At 56.7% G+C, this 16,026-nt stretch overlaps 1 protein-coding gene and 1 long non-coding RNA gene across 11 annotated transcripts in view; one reads left to right on the forward strand and one right to left on the reverse strand.

Moving 5' to 3' along the window:
* The window catches only part of Arap1 (ArfGAP with RhoGAP domain, ankyrin repeat and PH domain 1), a 55,093-nt gene that overhangs the window by 24,467 nt on the left and 14,600 nt on the right, over positions 1-16,026 (forward strand). For 5 of the 10 annotated variants that reach the window (XM_060367684.1, XM_060367687.1, XM_060367681.1 and 2 more), the window contains exons 4-15: positions 6,105-6,289; positions 6,815-6,879; positions 7,467-7,591; positions 7,668-7,850; positions 8,056-8,125; positions 8,381-8,501; positions 8,921-9,123; positions 9,492-9,598; positions 10,910-11,109; positions 12,627-12,712; positions 13,948-14,130; positions 15,236-15,410. In XM_060367684.1, coding sequence (XP_060223667.1) covers positions 6,105-6,289; positions 6,815-6,879; positions 7,467-7,591; positions 7,668-7,850; positions 8,056-8,125; positions 8,381-8,501; positions 8,921-9,123; positions 9,492-9,598; positions 10,910-11,109; positions 12,627-12,712; positions 13,948-14,130; positions 15,236-15,410 — 1,703 coding nt within the window. Of the gene's footprint in view, positions 1-6,104; positions 6,290-6,814; positions 6,880-7,466; positions 7,592-7,667; positions 7,851-8,055; positions 8,126-8,380; positions 8,502-8,920; positions 9,124-9,491; positions 9,599-10,909; positions 11,110-12,626; positions 12,713-13,947; positions 14,131-14,170; positions 14,973-15,235; positions 15,411-16,026 lie in introns of those variants that run through there. The other 5 variants (XM_060367685.1, XM_060367686.1, XM_060367689.1 and 2 more) reach the window with 4 other exon arrangements.
* On the reverse strand, positions 4,625-6,820 carry LOC132647274 (uncharacterized). The gene is made up of 3 exons (XR_009585647.1): positions 6,404-6,820; positions 5,545-5,643; positions 4,625-4,938 (listed from the first exon to the last, which is right to left on the reverse strand). It is a non-coding gene; the product is annotated as an uncharacterized LOC132647274 (long non-coding RNA).

Here is a 16,026-nt window from a genome sequence, read left to right on the forward strand (position 1 = left end):
GCAAGGACGGGGCTCGCTCCCTTCTGCCTGGCCAGGCGGAGGCTTTCAGAGCCAGGCCTGTCTGTGGCCTGGGAGGCCCCCTGCCTCTAGCTGAGGAGGCTGGGGCTGGGGGAGGGGGCAGCAGAGAGTTGCCCAAGCAACCTTCCCCAGGGGAAACCAAGCGTTCAGATCCTGCCTCCTGGCCTTGGCCCTGTCCACTCAGCTTCAGGTGTCAGGGACAAAAGCCTCAGAACTTGCTTCTCTGGGTCACAGAGGAATCGTTTTTGATCAAGAGCCCCTGATCACAGCCCCTTCCAACTCTCTGCGGGTCTAAGCTTCCTCCTGGGATAAGAGATATTTGAGGGAAAGGAAGTGTTTGCCCAGAGCAGGCAGCTACTGGCTGGAGTCACACCTTGCAAGGTTTCCCTTGCCCCTGCAGCCCAGCCAATCCGTGGTCTTGCTGAAGACTGATCAGCTGTTGCTGGGGTAGAACTTGTTCCCTTCAGAAAGCCCATTTTGCAGCCCCTGTGGGCCTCATGGGGAGGGGGAGAGCCACTGTAAGGGCTAGCAGGAATCAGGGCTTCCTGGACAGCTACCCTGTGAGGCCTCAGCGGACCAGCAGATGGGACTTCTTAGTTTGGACGGCTCTGGTGTGGCTGAGGGGCGGGGAGGAAGTATCTGCCCCAGGGGATTATGGGTGACTTTTCTCTCTCTCAGTGTTTTCAGGAAGTGTGTTGGCCGAAGGGAGTGGGGGTAGGAGAGGCCGAGAGGAGGAAGCAGAAACCAGAGCTGGATGCACACACACACACACACACACACACACACACACACACACACACTCTTGGGTTCACATTCTCTCTGTCTCGCACCCCCCCCCCCAGATTTATGATTATATTCAGAGACACATACTTAGAGAAGTTATTTACACATATTCAGAGACACCACCCGTAGGTGTACAAAGACATACATACCTGGGCTCACACCTGCAAGGGAACAGGACTCAGACACAGCTGACAACAGGGACTCTGGTGGCGCCATCAGCGCAAGCCCACATAGGCCTCCAGGGGCAGACGCAGGACACCTTGGCGCGCACCTGACTGGAGTTGTTAGGCCCAGGATTCCGCAGGCCTCTGAGGGTGAGTGAGGGGCAGCCCTGGCCAGACTGCTGGGCCGGTGGGAGGGCTGGAAGAGCAGGAGGCCCTCTTGCCTGGGTGTCACTTTCTGAGCCGCTTTTCCAGGGTGCCCTGTTGCTCCTTGGTTTGCTCAGGTCTTTCTTTTCCTTTCTCTGCTCCTGGTTCTTTTATGCCCTCTTCTCACACATCCCCTTTCTTCCCAGCAGCTTCTCCTAGATCCATTAGGGATCCCATCCCGTTTTCTGGTGCTTGGTCAGACTCTGCCACTGGTGTGTGTGTGTGTGTGTGTGTGTGTGTGTGTGTATGTTTGTGTGTGTGTGAAGGGGTGTCTCTGCTGTCTGCACTTTGGGCCTCTGATGCTCACCCATTCTGTTCTAGCATTCATTCCCAGTTCCCTGCACCATCAGGCAATTCCCTTGGGGGAGATTTAGGTTAGCTCGTTGCACTGTCAAATTCAAGATTGCTGTGTGTCTAAACTCCTTACTCCCAGCCCAAGATGACAGGGCCTACCTGCGGAGGGGGGCCCTTCACTTGTGCGGTTCCCCCCTGCTGGCCAGGGTCGGAAATTGGTGGGTGCATGTGGACTCGGTTGACCTCCAGTGCTGACAGCTACCAGGAATCCCTAATGAACCCAGCATCCTTCGGGTCACTAGGGACACGTAATGGCCTCTACTTTGGATTGGGCACCAGAAGTGGTGGGGTCGGGCCAGACCCAGGATATGGGCAGAGCAGAATGGCATATAGAGACTACCTGACTCTTGCCCACCACAGCAGGACTGATCTGGGGGGCAGCTCTGCAGGGGTCAGGCAGTGGAGTGGGGTGGGGTGCTCAGCAGGCTATTAGCTAAAGGAGGGTGAGTGTTTGGGTGGTTTCCTAGAGGGAGAAGCCTATTTTAAGCAAAAAGGAATTGATGGTTTGGGGTCATTCGTTTAAAAAGTCACCGCAGAAGCCTGGTTTACAGTGGTGCTTAGCAAAGGGAGCCCTGGCCCAGGAAGAAGTGCCCAGGGCTGTGGGGCCTTGGTTGTGTGTTGGACTCGGTTAGGGTTAGGGTGAGGGTTAGGGTGGATCAGGGCTGCAGCCTTTCTAGAGCAGAGCACTGGCATGGTGGCTGTTCAGAGCACACTGGCTGCAGCCCCTCTGTGTTAAGAGACATGCAGGCTGCAGACCTCCGTTCCAGCAAAGGGGGTCTGACAAGAGCTTTGTGCTCTGTGGCTTGGGCAGAAGTGAGTGAGACAGAGCCGGGGCTGTGCAGCAGTGGCCTGTGGTGGATGAGGAAGGACAGAAGTGGCAAGGAGTACAGGACTGGGGCCCAGCTGCTGAGGAGGAAGTGGGCAGCTGGGAAAGTTTACTGCAAGGGAACATCAGGAAAGACTGATATACCCAGATCACTGGGCCTGGCCTCTTCTTGCAGCTATGCTGGTGAGAGCCCTAGGATTGGCCTCCATCCCTCTAAGGCCCATGGAACATTTTGGGGGGAGGGTTCTGACTCCAGGGTTGGGGTCTTTTGTGTTCTGAGGTCATCTCTGTGAGCCAAACATTTGGAAGGATCAGCAGTATGGAGGCGGTTTGGAGAGGTGGCTCAGTAGTTAAGAGCGCTGGCTGGTCTTCCAGAGACCCTGGTTCAATTCCTAAAACCTACGTGGTGGCTCACAAACGATTTGAAACTTCGGTTCCAGGGGAATCGATGTCGCTTCTGACATCTGTGGACACCTGCATGCAGGCAGTGCACTGTATACACATTTGCACACAAACCTGAATAAATCCTGAAGTAGTGTGGAGGGCGGGGGAGCCCCAAGGAAGCCCCTGAAGAGCCTGAGGCCTGAGGGGTGCCCGCAGTAGAGGCGGAGGATGTGGGACGTATGTCTTTTAAGGAAGAATGCTCTTTTAAGCCAGAATTGTGGACCGTTTGGCTAGACAGGGACAGATACTTGAGATGAAAGGGACACACTGTGTAAGCCTCAGAGTATATGCTCATGAACTGCAGCTTGGGACTGTAGAGCTGGCCCAGAAGCTGAGAACGCATGCTGCTCTTGTAGAGGGCCTGAGTTCACTTCACAGTACCCACTCTGGGCAGGTCACAATCGCCTGGAACTCCACGCATCTCGTGGCCAGGACAGGCTGTTTCACCCATTGCCCTGTAACGATCAGCGATCCCTGGCCAAGCACTCCAGTCTCACCCGTTTAGCCTCGGGGCCCTCATATGTCCCCCAGCCCTGGGTACAAGGTTCCAGGTTGAGCTAATCTAATAAGCTAAGGACACAGGCTGAGGTGGGTCACCCCCTGTCGAGTGCCCAGCCCTGTCGTGAATGACGTAATAATCAGAATAGATGGTCTGCATCCCCTTGGCTAGAGAAAGAGCTGAAGGACCACAGAGCTGGGGGTAAGCGGGGGCGGGGAGCATCTTTGCCCCAGGGGGCTGCATTTTGAGGCACAGAGGGTGGGAGTGGTAGTAGAAATCAAAGGAGAAGGACCTGCAGGGTGAGCAGAGGCCAGGACGGGTGATTGACCAGCGCTCAGGGCTGGGATGAGGCCGGGAGCAGCCCTGGAGAGCTGCAACCTGGGACTGTTTCTGGAGAACAGACACCCAGGGGCTGCTGGGGCGCTCCCCAGCAGCTCTGTTCTCAGTAGGGGGCATGGCCCCCTGCCCTGGGGATTTCCCACAGGCGGTGCCTTTCTAACTTCACTTCTTCTTTCCTGGCCCTGACTCAGCAGGACTAGATGCCCTGTGCTAGGCAATCTGGCTGTCGTGGAGGTCTCTTGCTGCAGGAGTTATGAGAGGCCCCATTGTCTCTCCTTCTGGGACAGATGATAAGAACAGAGGCACCTGCAGGTGGCAGGCCTCAGGGCAGTGGTGAAGGTAGACCGGGTGAGGAGGGCTTGTGCTTGCCTGGCCCTGCGGATGAGGAACAAGTGGCAATACCCCATTGCTACTCTCCATTCTTCAGGCCCATTGAGCGAGGAGAGTAGCAGTGGGAAGCCAGGCTCACTTGCTTGGCCTTGGAGAGCAGGAATCCCCACTTCCACATAGTTCTCACGATCTGCTCTCGGCTGACCCCTGAGCGTGGGCTCCACAGCCCCTTCTTCCTGGAAGCAGCTGTGCGACGGGTTGGCGCGCTCGTCCGGAAGGCTGAGGACGTAGCCCTGCCTGTCTGGGGCCAGGCACCGGGTCAAGCTGGTCAGCAGGTTTGCACTCAGGTGTTTAGTCATTGTTTAATCATTCATTTGTTTCTCTTGCGACCAGAACGCTCTGTGCTTGGCTGTGTGGGTCTCAAGTCAAACGCTTTCCCCCCACCCCCCCACCCCGTGAAGAGACTCAGGGTCAACTCAGGGAGTGCATACAAAGGGGCAGTGTACCCTCCATGCCACCTCCCCTTGCTATCATTTCCCAGAGAGGTAGGCGGGTTGTGGAGAACAGCTTACTGCCAGAGTAGCGACAGGGGCATGACAGCCATCACGTCACAGCCCACATAGCTTTCTAGCGGCCATTCTTTGTGATCCTTGCAGGTGACAGCTCAGAGGTGAGAGACTGAGGATCAGAGTGGGCGGGTGACTCCCGGGAGCCAGCCTGGCTTAGAAAGAAACTCCTGGTTCCGAGGGGCCAGTGTGCCTCCCAGTGGCCCCACAAGTGTGCGCGCTCCCAGTCGTGACGCAGGAGCCTGTACCCCCGTGGTAGAGCTTGCTGACCGTTGCTCCTGGTACCCTGCGGGTCCCACGTAGGATGCTGTTGTCAAGGCAGTGCTGGGTGGGAGGCCGGGCTGCTCTAGGGCCTCATGCGGGTCATGACACAGGGAAGTTCCCTCCCTGTCTGCATGGCCGTGGGACAAGCTGTTGGGAAGCAGACACGTTCTAAGAAGCGCGTGGTAGTAGAGCTGGCATTTGTTAGCTTAGATGCTGACGGAGTTTGTGGTCGGAGGGACATGCCTTCAAGAACATTATTTGGAATAATTTTCACGTCCAGTGGAGAACAGCAGGGCTTAGGGAAACAGCAAGGTGGGGCTGGAGAGATACGGCGCAGAGGCAGGGATGCGCCTACAAGGAGCGGGGAGAGGGGGAACTGCTGGATTCAAGAGTGACCCAGTCACCTCCAGCCTTCCTTGCGTTTAAGGTCTTCCCACTGCCGGGAACGCTGGGGAACAGACTAAAAGCAGCCGGGTTTGGGAGGAAAGTGCCCGCTCTGCTGCCCCTCCTCAGCCCTTGGCAGATGTGGGCAGAGATAGCTGGTGGGGTAGGCCGCCAGGACTCAGCAGCCATTCTAACTGCTGGGCACTGAGGACCCTGCGTGTCGGTATGTGACCCACTCTCTCGAGTTCCTTCTCCTCTCTGCCTGTGAGAACAGTTCCTACTCTACAGAAGAGGAAACCCAGGCCCAGAGAGGTTAGGCATGTAGCCCAGGACACAAAGAAAATGAAGATGCTAAGGTGGGATTCAAACCTGTGTTCTGTATGACAAAGCCCCTCAGGAGACATTCATCACCAGGATCGGACAACAGGAAAACTATGGCAGGAAAGCACTGGGTACCTGAAGCAGGCCCTGGAGAGTGACAGCAGAGATGAAAGTGAAAAGAGCTTGAGGAATCTGAGGTCACCTGAATGTGGACAAAAAAAAAGAGGGTCTTGGTTTACAGACCACAGTCTGGGCCTTAGGAATCAGGTTCTGAGACTCTAGTTTCAGTCCCATCTCATCTGCCCTCTACCCTCCACGGCACAGGTGAAAACCTCCCTTGCCCTTAGCAGCCTTCTCTGCCCCATTCGGGTCTTTTCTCTCTGTCAGCCTGGGGTCCCATGGGTACATAGCTAAGAGCGGAGGCACTGGGCAGGGCGGCTGGCACTTACAGGACCAAGAGGTGGCACCCTGAGTGAGAGTGGCCGAGGGTTGTGTGAGGCAGGTTGGGGTCTGGGTCGGGAAGGTGTTGCCCGCGTGGGCAGGGCCTCGTTGGGTCAGAACGCCCGCCGTCTGTCGCCTGCTGACACCAGCTTTGGTTCTGTTCTCAGCCTTCCTTCCAAGGAGGAGTTACTGCTGCCACCACTGTCACCCCGTCCCCACCCAGAGCCTGCAGAGACTCTGTCCACCCTCCTGCCTGCCTTTCCTCAGGGTCCCCTGAAGCCTCCATCTCCTCCTCCTCCTTCCTGTCCTCCAGCGATCCCTCCCAAGCCACCCCGCCTGTTCCCTGAGTTTGGTGAGTGCTACAAGGCAGTTGGGCCCTGGGTGGTCTCCTGGGATCAGCCCTGGAGAGCGTGCAGTGGGCATATTTCCTCCACCTGGTGGCCAGCAGTCCCCTGGGTGTCCTGACCTTCTCAAAGAGCATGCGTTTTCTCTCTCCTCCCTGTCTCCTTCTTGCCAAGTGTGAGCATGGCTGACCCCTGATGTAGTGAAGCTCCCGGTTGAGTGGCCCTTGGGGCCCCGCCACTCTTGGTTCATCTTGGTTCTTGTTGCCATGTAGGCCTTGTCTGGACAGTCCCCACCCCTGACTCCCAAGCTTGGGGCCTGGTCAGCCTTGTGGTGGCCCTTCCTTTCCTTCAGTATAAATAGCACCACTTCCTGTCCCTTACGCCTTTCTTTTGAAAGTCGGGCCTGGGTGGGGTTGGGAGTCCATCCTGACTTGGGAATGGCCCTTGTGAAACCAAGCCCTAGAGCACCTAAGAAGAGGTCAAGCTCCTGGCTTGTGAGCCCTCCCAACCCCTCTGCCCCCCCTTTTTACCAGACGACTCTGACTATGACGATGGCCCAGAGGAGGGGCCGGGGGCCCCAGCCAGCGTGATGACCAAGGTAGGCAGGGCAAACTGGTTGGGGTTGCATTGGCTGCCTGTGTTGTGGAGGGAGGGCTGGCTGCTCATTGGCCTTGGAGACCCTGGGCTCTCCTCCCCTACCAGAGTGGGTACACCCCCACATCCCCTTTCGCTTTGCTATCTTGATATGTTAGAGTCATCCTGGAGCCCGCAGCAATCTGGTCTGTGGCTTCTGTCCCAGGCTTGGGTGCTCTGGCTGTGTTTGTGTGCTCTGTTGCTGTTTGTGTCTTGGAGAGGCTGCCCCTCTTGTCTGTTTCACTTTCTGAGGCCTCCTGTCATCTCTCTTGAATGTATATTGTGTCTCTCCAGCTCTGGGTCTTCCTCTGCTTCCTGGCCTTTCTATTTTTCCCCCTGGCCCTAGAGGCACGTTTGCCAACAGTTCTCCTGACCCGGTTACCCTGTCCTTCTGTGGTCTCAGCTTCTGGGGGAAGGGTGCAGAAACAGAAGTAAAAGTGCTGAGTTGTGGGTTGAGGATGGAGTAGACAGGTGGGTGTGGCAGTGGGGGGTGATCTGGGAACTGAGGGGAAAACGTGACACTGAGCAGTCCTGGGGGTGGGGGCCGGCCAGGAGGAGCCCCTGCCAAGCCGAGTCCCGAGGGCTGTTCGCGTGGCCAGTCTGCTGAGCGAGGGGGAGGAGCCGTCTGGGGATGATGCCGAGGACGAGGATGACCATGCCTATGAGGGTATCCCCAAGTGAGTATCCACCCCCCCCCCATTCATCTGTCCAGCCTACACTTCTATCCCAGCCCTAGCCTGAGGGAGCCTTCAGCCTCCCTGCTCCACTTTCCTTCTCTGATCCTAGTGGCGGGTGGCCCACCAGTGGCCTGAATCCACCCTTACGCAGCCTGATCCCTGATCTCCCACTGCACCTCATGGATGAGCTCCCTGGGGGCTTCACCCCCATCACACCAGTCGTCAAGGCTGGCTGGCTGGACAAGAACCCGCCGCAGGGGTGAGTGAGGCCTGCCAGCTCCTACTAGTGTCTGCATGGGGACAAGCTAGGCTCCAGGACACTGGTGTCATGGGTCCCAAAATCCTCCCCACACACTGAAACCATTGGTAACCATATTAACCGTGCTGGGAGAGGGGGACCGGGTGTAATGGTGGACCTCCCTCCTCGTTCCCCATCTTTGCTGAGGCCTGCCTCTGCCTTTCAGGTCTTACATCTATCAGAAGCGATGGGTGAGGCTGGATACTGATTACCTGCGATACTTTGACAGTAACAAGGTGAGGGCTCCATCACTTCCTCACTTGAGCCCTGCTCCTGACTAGTCCTAGGCTGAACCCCAATGTTGCTTCAGGCAGTCCTTTGCTGACCTTCAGTGGGCCCCGGCCTGTGGCCTGGCTGAAGGTAGTGATGAGAGCCAGCACAGGGTGATCTGAGGCCACCTGCGGAAGATAGGCTTGCAGCCCTCATTTCCGTGGATGTGGGCGAGGCGCTCTAGGGGTCCCACTCTGAAATGCAGCTCTTCTCTCCCCCAGGATGCCTACTCTAAACGCTTTGTCCCCGTAGCCTGCATCTGCCGGGTAGCTGCTATCGGAGACCAGAAGTTTGAAGTGATCACCAATAATCGGACCTTCGCCTTCCGGGCAGAGAGCGATGGTGGGAGTTTAGGAGTGTGTGTGTGTGTCTGCGTGTGTGCTTAGGGAAGATTGGCCACGCTGTGGAGAGTGGGAAGGGAACAATATACGTCTGCTCCCTAACACGTCATAGCCAGGGAGGCGTTGTTCCTGTGGGGGGGGGGGGGAGAGGGAAGGAGATACTGACTGTAGCCGGCTCCTTTGCAGACACCCCCGGCTCCTCGAGAGACTCATCAGTGTGCATAGGGGACACTTCAGTTGTGGTGGCTTGCCCGTGCAAACCACACAGGGTGGCATTGTAGCCTAAGTTGTCCAAGTCAGAGAAGTCTAGCAAAGCATCAGGCCAAACCGGTGGGAATCCTCGCTGAGGGGGTTTCTGAGCAGCCCAGAGCCAGGGGCCCCTGTTGGCTCAGGTCCAGCATCACCTTCTCCCTTTTGCAGTGGAGCGGAATGAGTGGATGCAAGCCCTGCAGCAGGCGGTAGCTGAGCAGCGAGCCCGTGTTCGGCTCTCCAGCGCTTCTGTGTTGGGAGTTCGAGGCACTGAGCAGCCTGACTGCGCTGGCAGCCTGGAGCTCCGAGGCTTCAAGAATAAGCTTTATGTGGCTGTGGTTGGGGACAAAGTACAGCTCTATAAGAATCTGGAGGTACAACGGCCTCTACCGGGCCTCCCCGTCCGTCTGCTTCCCTGCCCAGCTCCTGTCCACCTGGTCCCTTCCTGATCCTATCTAGGTCCTGAGTCAGTACCTTCACTTCCAGCCTTTCCTGCACTGGGCCAGCATTGCCCCCCTTTTTCTTGTCTGCCTGTGCCTCATCTCCATCCAGTCCCTGAGCACCACCCTTCTGTCCTGTCCCATTCACCTCCTATGTCACCCCCGCCCTGGCCCCCAGGCTTCTGTCCCTGCTCAGTGTCCTGAGTCCTCCCTCCTTCCTAGGCTCTTTCTAGTTCCAAGGGCCTCCTTATCCCTGTACCTTAATCCCTGCCGTCAGCATCGCCTTCCTCCCCCCCCATCAGGAGTTCCAGCTGGGCATTGGTATCACCTTCATCGACATGAATGTGGGCAACGTGAAGGAAGTGGACCGACGCAGCTTTGACCTCACTACCCCCTACCGCATCTTCAGGTGAGCCCTTGCTTCTCCTTTGGCTCACGGGCATCCTCGAGGTATCCCCTCCCCCCCCCCCCCCCCCGCTTCCAGCCCTACCCCATGGAGCAGGTCCGCTTTTCTCCCCTACCTGCCCTCGTCGGTCAGGTCCACCCGTCTCCACCTGGCCGGCTCTGTTCTCTCCACCACACTGTTCATGAGGCGTCCCGCCAGCACCTGCTACCCTCTCCCTGGCCCGAGACGCAGGGATCACCCTGCCATCCCCAACCCTGAGCCTGTGGGCCCTCCAATAGAATCCGCTTATTCTCAAAGCGTGGGTGCCTGTTGTCTCTTGGGGCATCTCCCCCTGGCCCTTCTCTGCCTCACGTAGCCTGTCACTGTCTCCCTCCTTTGCATTCTACTTTGGCTATCTCCTCTCTGTGTCTGGTCACCATCCAGGCCCTCTGGCCTCTGCCTTGTTATTGTTTTATTGTCCGTCTCAATGGTTGCATTTTATCCGTAACGATAGCAGGGTAGCGACTTTTGACCTCAAGAGCTAAGTTGGTGTTTGTTCAGTTCTTACATTTGAAATATCCTATGACGTTGGCTGTGTGATTCTTTGCCGTAATCCTCAGCTGTGGGATTACACAACAGCTGCAGCCAGCCACTTTGGGGTTTTCCTTTCTGTCAGTTGCAGAGGCCACTGTGCTCCCTGGTCACTGTCACCAACCTTAACAAGGCTGATAGATGTTGAGCAGAAAGGGCCTGGACCACCTGGACCTGCAGGGCTTGCTGCAGTGGGACGTGACTGCCGCTTGCTCCTCTGAGGCTCTGGCAGCTTTTGAGTTCCTCTGCCGGCTGTTATGGTGTAAAGCCATCTTCAGCCCCTCTCGCTCATGACCTCTTGGACACCCCTATGTGACTTGCAGTTGGTGGTAGCGGCAGAGGAAGCTCAAAAACAAAACAAAACAAAACAAAACAAAAGCCTCTTGCTCCTTGAGGCAGGAAGCAAGTGCAGTTCTGCCCTGCCTCTGGCAGGCCCTCCCCAACCCCATTGTCTTCTCTGCCAGTCTGCTCTCCTGTCCTTTGCCTTTGTGCCATGTACCTTCTCTGTCCTAAACACCTGCCCTGCTTCACTGTCTGATTCAGCCTTTCTCTTTTGTCACCATTTTTTTCCTAACTCCCCTTTTTTTTTCTCCTAGTTTTTGTGGTTCTGTTATTCATACTCACTTTCCCACTAGTCCCGAGTTGATCTCTCTCCTGCCTAGAGCTCCCAAATCCATACCTCCTCCGGGCCCTCAAATCCCTCCAAGCCCTTTCCCACCAGTTCCCCTACTTATGTGTCCCCAGCTTCTCAGCTGACTCAGAGTTAGAGAAGGAGCAATGGCTGGAAGCTATGCAGGGAGCCATCGCAGAGGCCCTGTCGACCTCAGAGGTGGCTGAGCGCATCTGGGCTGCGGCCCCCAACAGGTTCTGCGCTGACTGCGGGGCGGCCCAGCCCGACTGGGCCTCCATCAATCTCTGCGTTGTCATCTGCAAGCGCTGTGCAGGTAGGTACTTGGGCAGCAGGCTGGCCGCCGGGCAATGGCTGGCCTGGCCAGCAGCTCCTGCCGTCTTATTCCTAGCGCTGCTCCAGCGTTATTTGCTCTTCTTCTGGGAATGACCTTTGGCCCTCAATTCATGGTTATGCTCTCCCTGCAGGGATGGGAACACACAAAGAGGAAAAAAGTACTTTTTCAGGGTTATCTGCCAAGTAGGTAAGCTTAGATCAGAGCCCAGACTGTTGGGATCTGGTGTGCCTGTCACATCAGAAGTGCACAGGGGGCTAGGCCCACCAGGGCTCTTCCTGCTGAGAGAGAAGCCAGAGTTTTGTCCAGAGGGGATGTAAGACAAGGAACACAGGAACATGGTCAGCTCTGTGGACCAGACTCTGGCTAGCAGGCAGACGCTGAGATTGGAGACCCCGAGGGTGGGAGTGGGGGTGGGTGCTGTTGCTGCACCATCCAGGACTGGGAGAGGAAGCGCTGAGCCTTCAAGGGTGGTCTGAAGGTTACATATGAAATCTCCATGCTAACATGGCTGAGGAGGGTGGGAATGGAAAACGGGGGGGGGGGGCAAGGTGTGTTCCTCTGTTGACTCGAGTAGTGAGGGCCTAGCATGTGCCATGTGCTTACTGCGTGCCCGGCACTAGGTTATCCTGAGAGCTGACAGTGCCCGGGTGGTGGTTTTGCCTTGCTACAGGGCTAAGGTGAACTTTGAAAGGGCACAGGTGAGTGAGTCACTGAGCGTGGGGAAGAGCGGCTAGGCCTGTGGGACTGTGAGGCAGATGTCCAGCCCTGGGGCCATGAGGTCTGTGTGCAGACCAGTAGCAGCTTCCCTGCTGGTCACATAAGGAAAGCAACAGTTTGTGGAGCTGATACAGGCTGACTGTGGCGAATGCGGTTCTCTGTGGAAGAACACGGGTGTAGGGCCAGGGCTTGAGCCAGGCAGTGACAGGTATTCCTAGTGCCCCTAGCTCCCTCTCCTTTCCTGGGGTCCCTCCTCTGATCTGTAGCTGAGCAAGCTTCATTTTTCTATCTCTAACGTTAGCCTTTCCTTTCAATCCTCGGACAAATGCTTATTGTGAGCAGCATTTGTTCTGGGCACCGAGGACAGAAACCTAAAACCAGGTGGTCAGGATCCTATTCACATGCAGCTGCATTGTAACAGGAAGGGCAAAAAAACACAGGAGCCAATAAAAGTATTGGAGTTGCAAGAGGTGGGAAGAGAAGGCGCTTTTTGTTTGGGATGTCTCTGAGGAGGTGACATGTCAGCTGAGACGTGAGTGACAGGAAGGTGTGGCCATGGGAGATGGGAGGAGAGTTGAGGCAGGAAGTTGGAGATGGCAGGGGAGCAGATAAAGGCATTTATAGCTACACTGGACCTGCTGATGGGGTGGAGCGGGATTTACACGCCAAAGCAGTCTGTAGGTAGGGACAGTGGCCTGAGGCTGGAGGGAGGCTGGTAAGGTGTGAGCCACGGGTGTGTGACCAGATTCTGGAGCAGCTGTGCCTGGCCCTCATCGCAGGGGAGCACCGTGGCCTGGGTGCTGGAGTGTCCAAGGTGCGGAGCCTGAAGATGGACAGGAAGGTGTGGACAGAAACGCTCATCCAGGTAGGCATGCCTGCTCATCGCCCGTGCTTGCGGTTTCCTCTCAGCTGCTGTCCTTCATCCCCGCCTCGCTGACCCAGAGCTGTGGAGCCCCCAGAGCTCCGTGATAGCCTAGAGGGTGGGGATTTTGGAAAAGCCTATTTTTGGCCAAGTCAGCAAACTGACCAGTGCGCTAAGAATGTTTTCACAGTTTTAAAGGGTTGTAAACAAATAAAAATAAAAAAGATTTGACAGAGACTGTATTTGTTCCATAAAACCTAAACTGCTTATTATTTGACCTTTTAGAGACTTGCTATAGTTCAGCTGTGGCCCTGTGGAAACTGGATTGGGCTGTAAATGTGCCTGAACTTACCCAGCCCCTGTGTGCTGACCACCCAGCCTGCTCCTTTCCACCCCATGGCCTGGCTGAGGGGGGGGGCTTCTCCTGTGTACACCCACCCCTCAGAGGCTTTGAGCTTTCACCGCACCTGAATTCACGCGCATAGTGTGTATGTGCTGCACGGTCTGAGGCACGCACGTGTGCTTAAGCTTCTCCGGTGCCTGCACGTGTGAGAGTTGTTAGGGGAACCTGAAGCAGGAGGCTAGACCCAGGGCCTTACTGCTAAGTGGGGAACTTCATAGCATATCCATTTCCTACGCCCACACTGTGTGTTCGGTCACTTTTGTTAGTGAATTGTCTTTCAGAATAATCCTGAGTTAGCATTAGAATACCCGGGATACAGATGAGGACACTGAGGCTCAGGGAGGAAATTAAAAAAAAAAAAAGCCTGAGTGGGTCCATCGTGGCAGGGATTGTTCTGCTTTGTCTTTTGCTGTGACTCCAGCACTCTAAGCATGTGGTGGGGACCCCTTAATGCTGCCCTGCCCCCTCACCTCCTAGAAACTGCCACCCTTTCTCATCCGGAGAGGAATGTTGGGAACAGTCAGACCCCAAATCCCTGCCTACCCTGTTGGCTGACAGGTTAAACAACACTCCCTCACTGGGACAGCCTCAGGAATGCAGAATTCCAGATGTGGGGCTGGGTGAAACAACAGCGAGGTCCCCAGGGACCAGGCCTCCAACATTCTCCTATCAGACTGTCTGAGACAATCTGGGCTCAGAGCCCGGGCCCGGAGCAAGAGTGCCATGGCCACCAGCAGACCTAGCTGCTCCTGACCTCCCTTTGGGGTGTGTGGCCTGATTGTCTCAGGACCTCTCATTGTCAGCTGCCCCTCTCACCTCTCGCCCACACCCACAGCTCTTCTTACAGCTGGGCAATGGCCCTGGGAACAACTTCTGGGCTGCCAACGTACCCCCTAGTGAGGCCCTGCAGCCTAGCAGCAGCCCTGGTGCCAGGCGTTGTCACCTGGAGGCCAAGTACAGAGAGGGCAAGTACCGCCGCTACCACCCGCTCTTTGGCAACCAAGAGGAGCTGGACAAGGTCAGCACACTGAGCCTCTGGGTTCTTGAGCCTTCTTGTCCCTGCATTGTCAGGACCCCCTGAGCCCACCCTTTCTTCCTGTGGCCCCACTCTCTCATCTCAACCCATCTCTTCCATCAGCTTAGAGGGCTGTGAGCAAATGGGGAAACTGAGGCCCAGAGGGCAGCAGGGCCTGCATAAGGAAAACTAGAACAATGCAGGGAGGAGTCAGGCTTGGTTCTTGGTCCAGCGCCCTGTCTTCAGCATCTGGCTTCTTCCTCCTGATTCCTCTGTCTCCCGCACCCTGTCCTGTCCCTTCAGAATTCTGCCAAAAGGAGTGAACTTGATGGGGATGCTATTTCCTGTCAGGCTCATGAAAAACAGCTGGACTACTCTGGCCCACCCCATCCACACCCCATTCTAGACGAGGTCCCCTGCGGGTCCCAGCCCCCAGAAGATTAGGAACTAAATCTTGGACCCTGATCTGGCTCAGCCTGAGTAGAAGACAGCTTACTTGGAGGCAGCGGATGACACTTGTGACCTATTAGTGGCCTTCAGCTCTCCCTCCAAGCAGTCCTAGCCAGTCTAGCTCCCAGAGCTCTGTGGAAGCCAGGCCTCCACCTCTCTGGGACCCAGGGTGTCCAGCCCCCATTTAGCCCAGCCCAGTCTAGCCTCCAAGCCAGAAGGGTGGTGGCTCCCATTGGTGGGGAGGGCTGGGCAGGCAGTGAGGAATTCAAATGTGGGAGGAATTAGCTACAAACCCTTAGCCCCGCCCTCTGCCCCCGCTACGAGGCTGAGGGAGCCTGAGATCCTCCAGGGGCTCCTTGCAGCCTGACCAGCAGCTGTGCCCCAGGACCCACAAGGTGAGGCCCAGTGGCTAGGACCCCCGCCTCATCTGGTCGCCTCTGCCCAGCCTCCCTGGCTTGCCTTTGCCTCTCCTCTTTCTAACTCTTTTCTAACTTTCTTTTCTCCTCTTCTGGCTTCCCTAAGCCCTGGTCTCTTTCAGTCTAAGGATAGTCTACCCAGATTTGAGTGACTCCGTCCTCTTTCCTCCTCATCTCCCATGCTCCCATCCCTAGCCCTCCCCTCCCACTCTTGCTTAGATTGACCCTCCCCTCTCCTCTAGGCCCTGTGTGCTGCAGTTACTACCACTGACCTGGCTGAGACCCAGGCACTCCTGGGCTGTGGGGCTGGGGTCGGCTGCTTCTCAGGGGACCCGGCAGCTCCCACACCCCTGGCTCTCGCTGAGCAGGCCGGACAGACGCTGCAGATGGAGTTTCTGCGGAATAACCAGAGCACAGGTGAGCGGCCAGCGGCTCTGTCCTCCTCAGTAGCCGGGGGCCCTGCTGGCAGGGTCTGGTTTACGGGGGTGTCCGTGGGAAGCGTGCATCAGCTGAGAGCCTGGAATTGCAGGCCACTCCCAGGCTGTGACTGAAGCTGCTTGGTGGCCCCTGGGGCAGCAGCAGGTACTCGGGCATGTTCGGGCTATGGTTCGGTGGGTGCTCATGTTTGTGTCTGTATCTCTGTGACTGTTTACCTGTGTGCCCTGTCCTGACTTCCTGGGAGTGCTTTCTGTTCCCCCTTGGAGCTGACTTGGTTCTCTTTCCTCACATCGGGGATGTTTAGGCTTTGGGGTTTGTGTATGTGCAGTGGGTCCGTGTTGCTGTGGAGGAGGGTGTTGCCATGTGTGTGACCTCTGCAGCACATCATCTGTTTGCTCAGCCTGGGTGGAGTTCCATCACAGACCTGGGCTGGATCCCATTTGGCTGAGGGGTTGCTAGGGTGAATGGTGTGGGTTATGGCCCAGGCCTCGTGTTCTGAGGCACATCCTAAGGTTGAGGGTGGGGCTCGGCGGCTGGGGCTCTGGGCTTTGGGCCATGGGTGGGTGGGGTATGCTGGCTTGGCGAGAACCCAGGT

Source organism: Meriones unguiculatus, chromosome 14, assembly GCF_030254825.1.
Source record: "Meriones unguiculatus strain TT.TT164.6M chromosome 14, Bangor_MerUng_6.1, whole genome shotgun sequence".
In the NCBI taxonomy this organism is placed as follows: Eukaryota; Metazoa; Chordata; class Mammalia; order Rodentia; family Muridae; genus Meriones; species Meriones unguiculatus.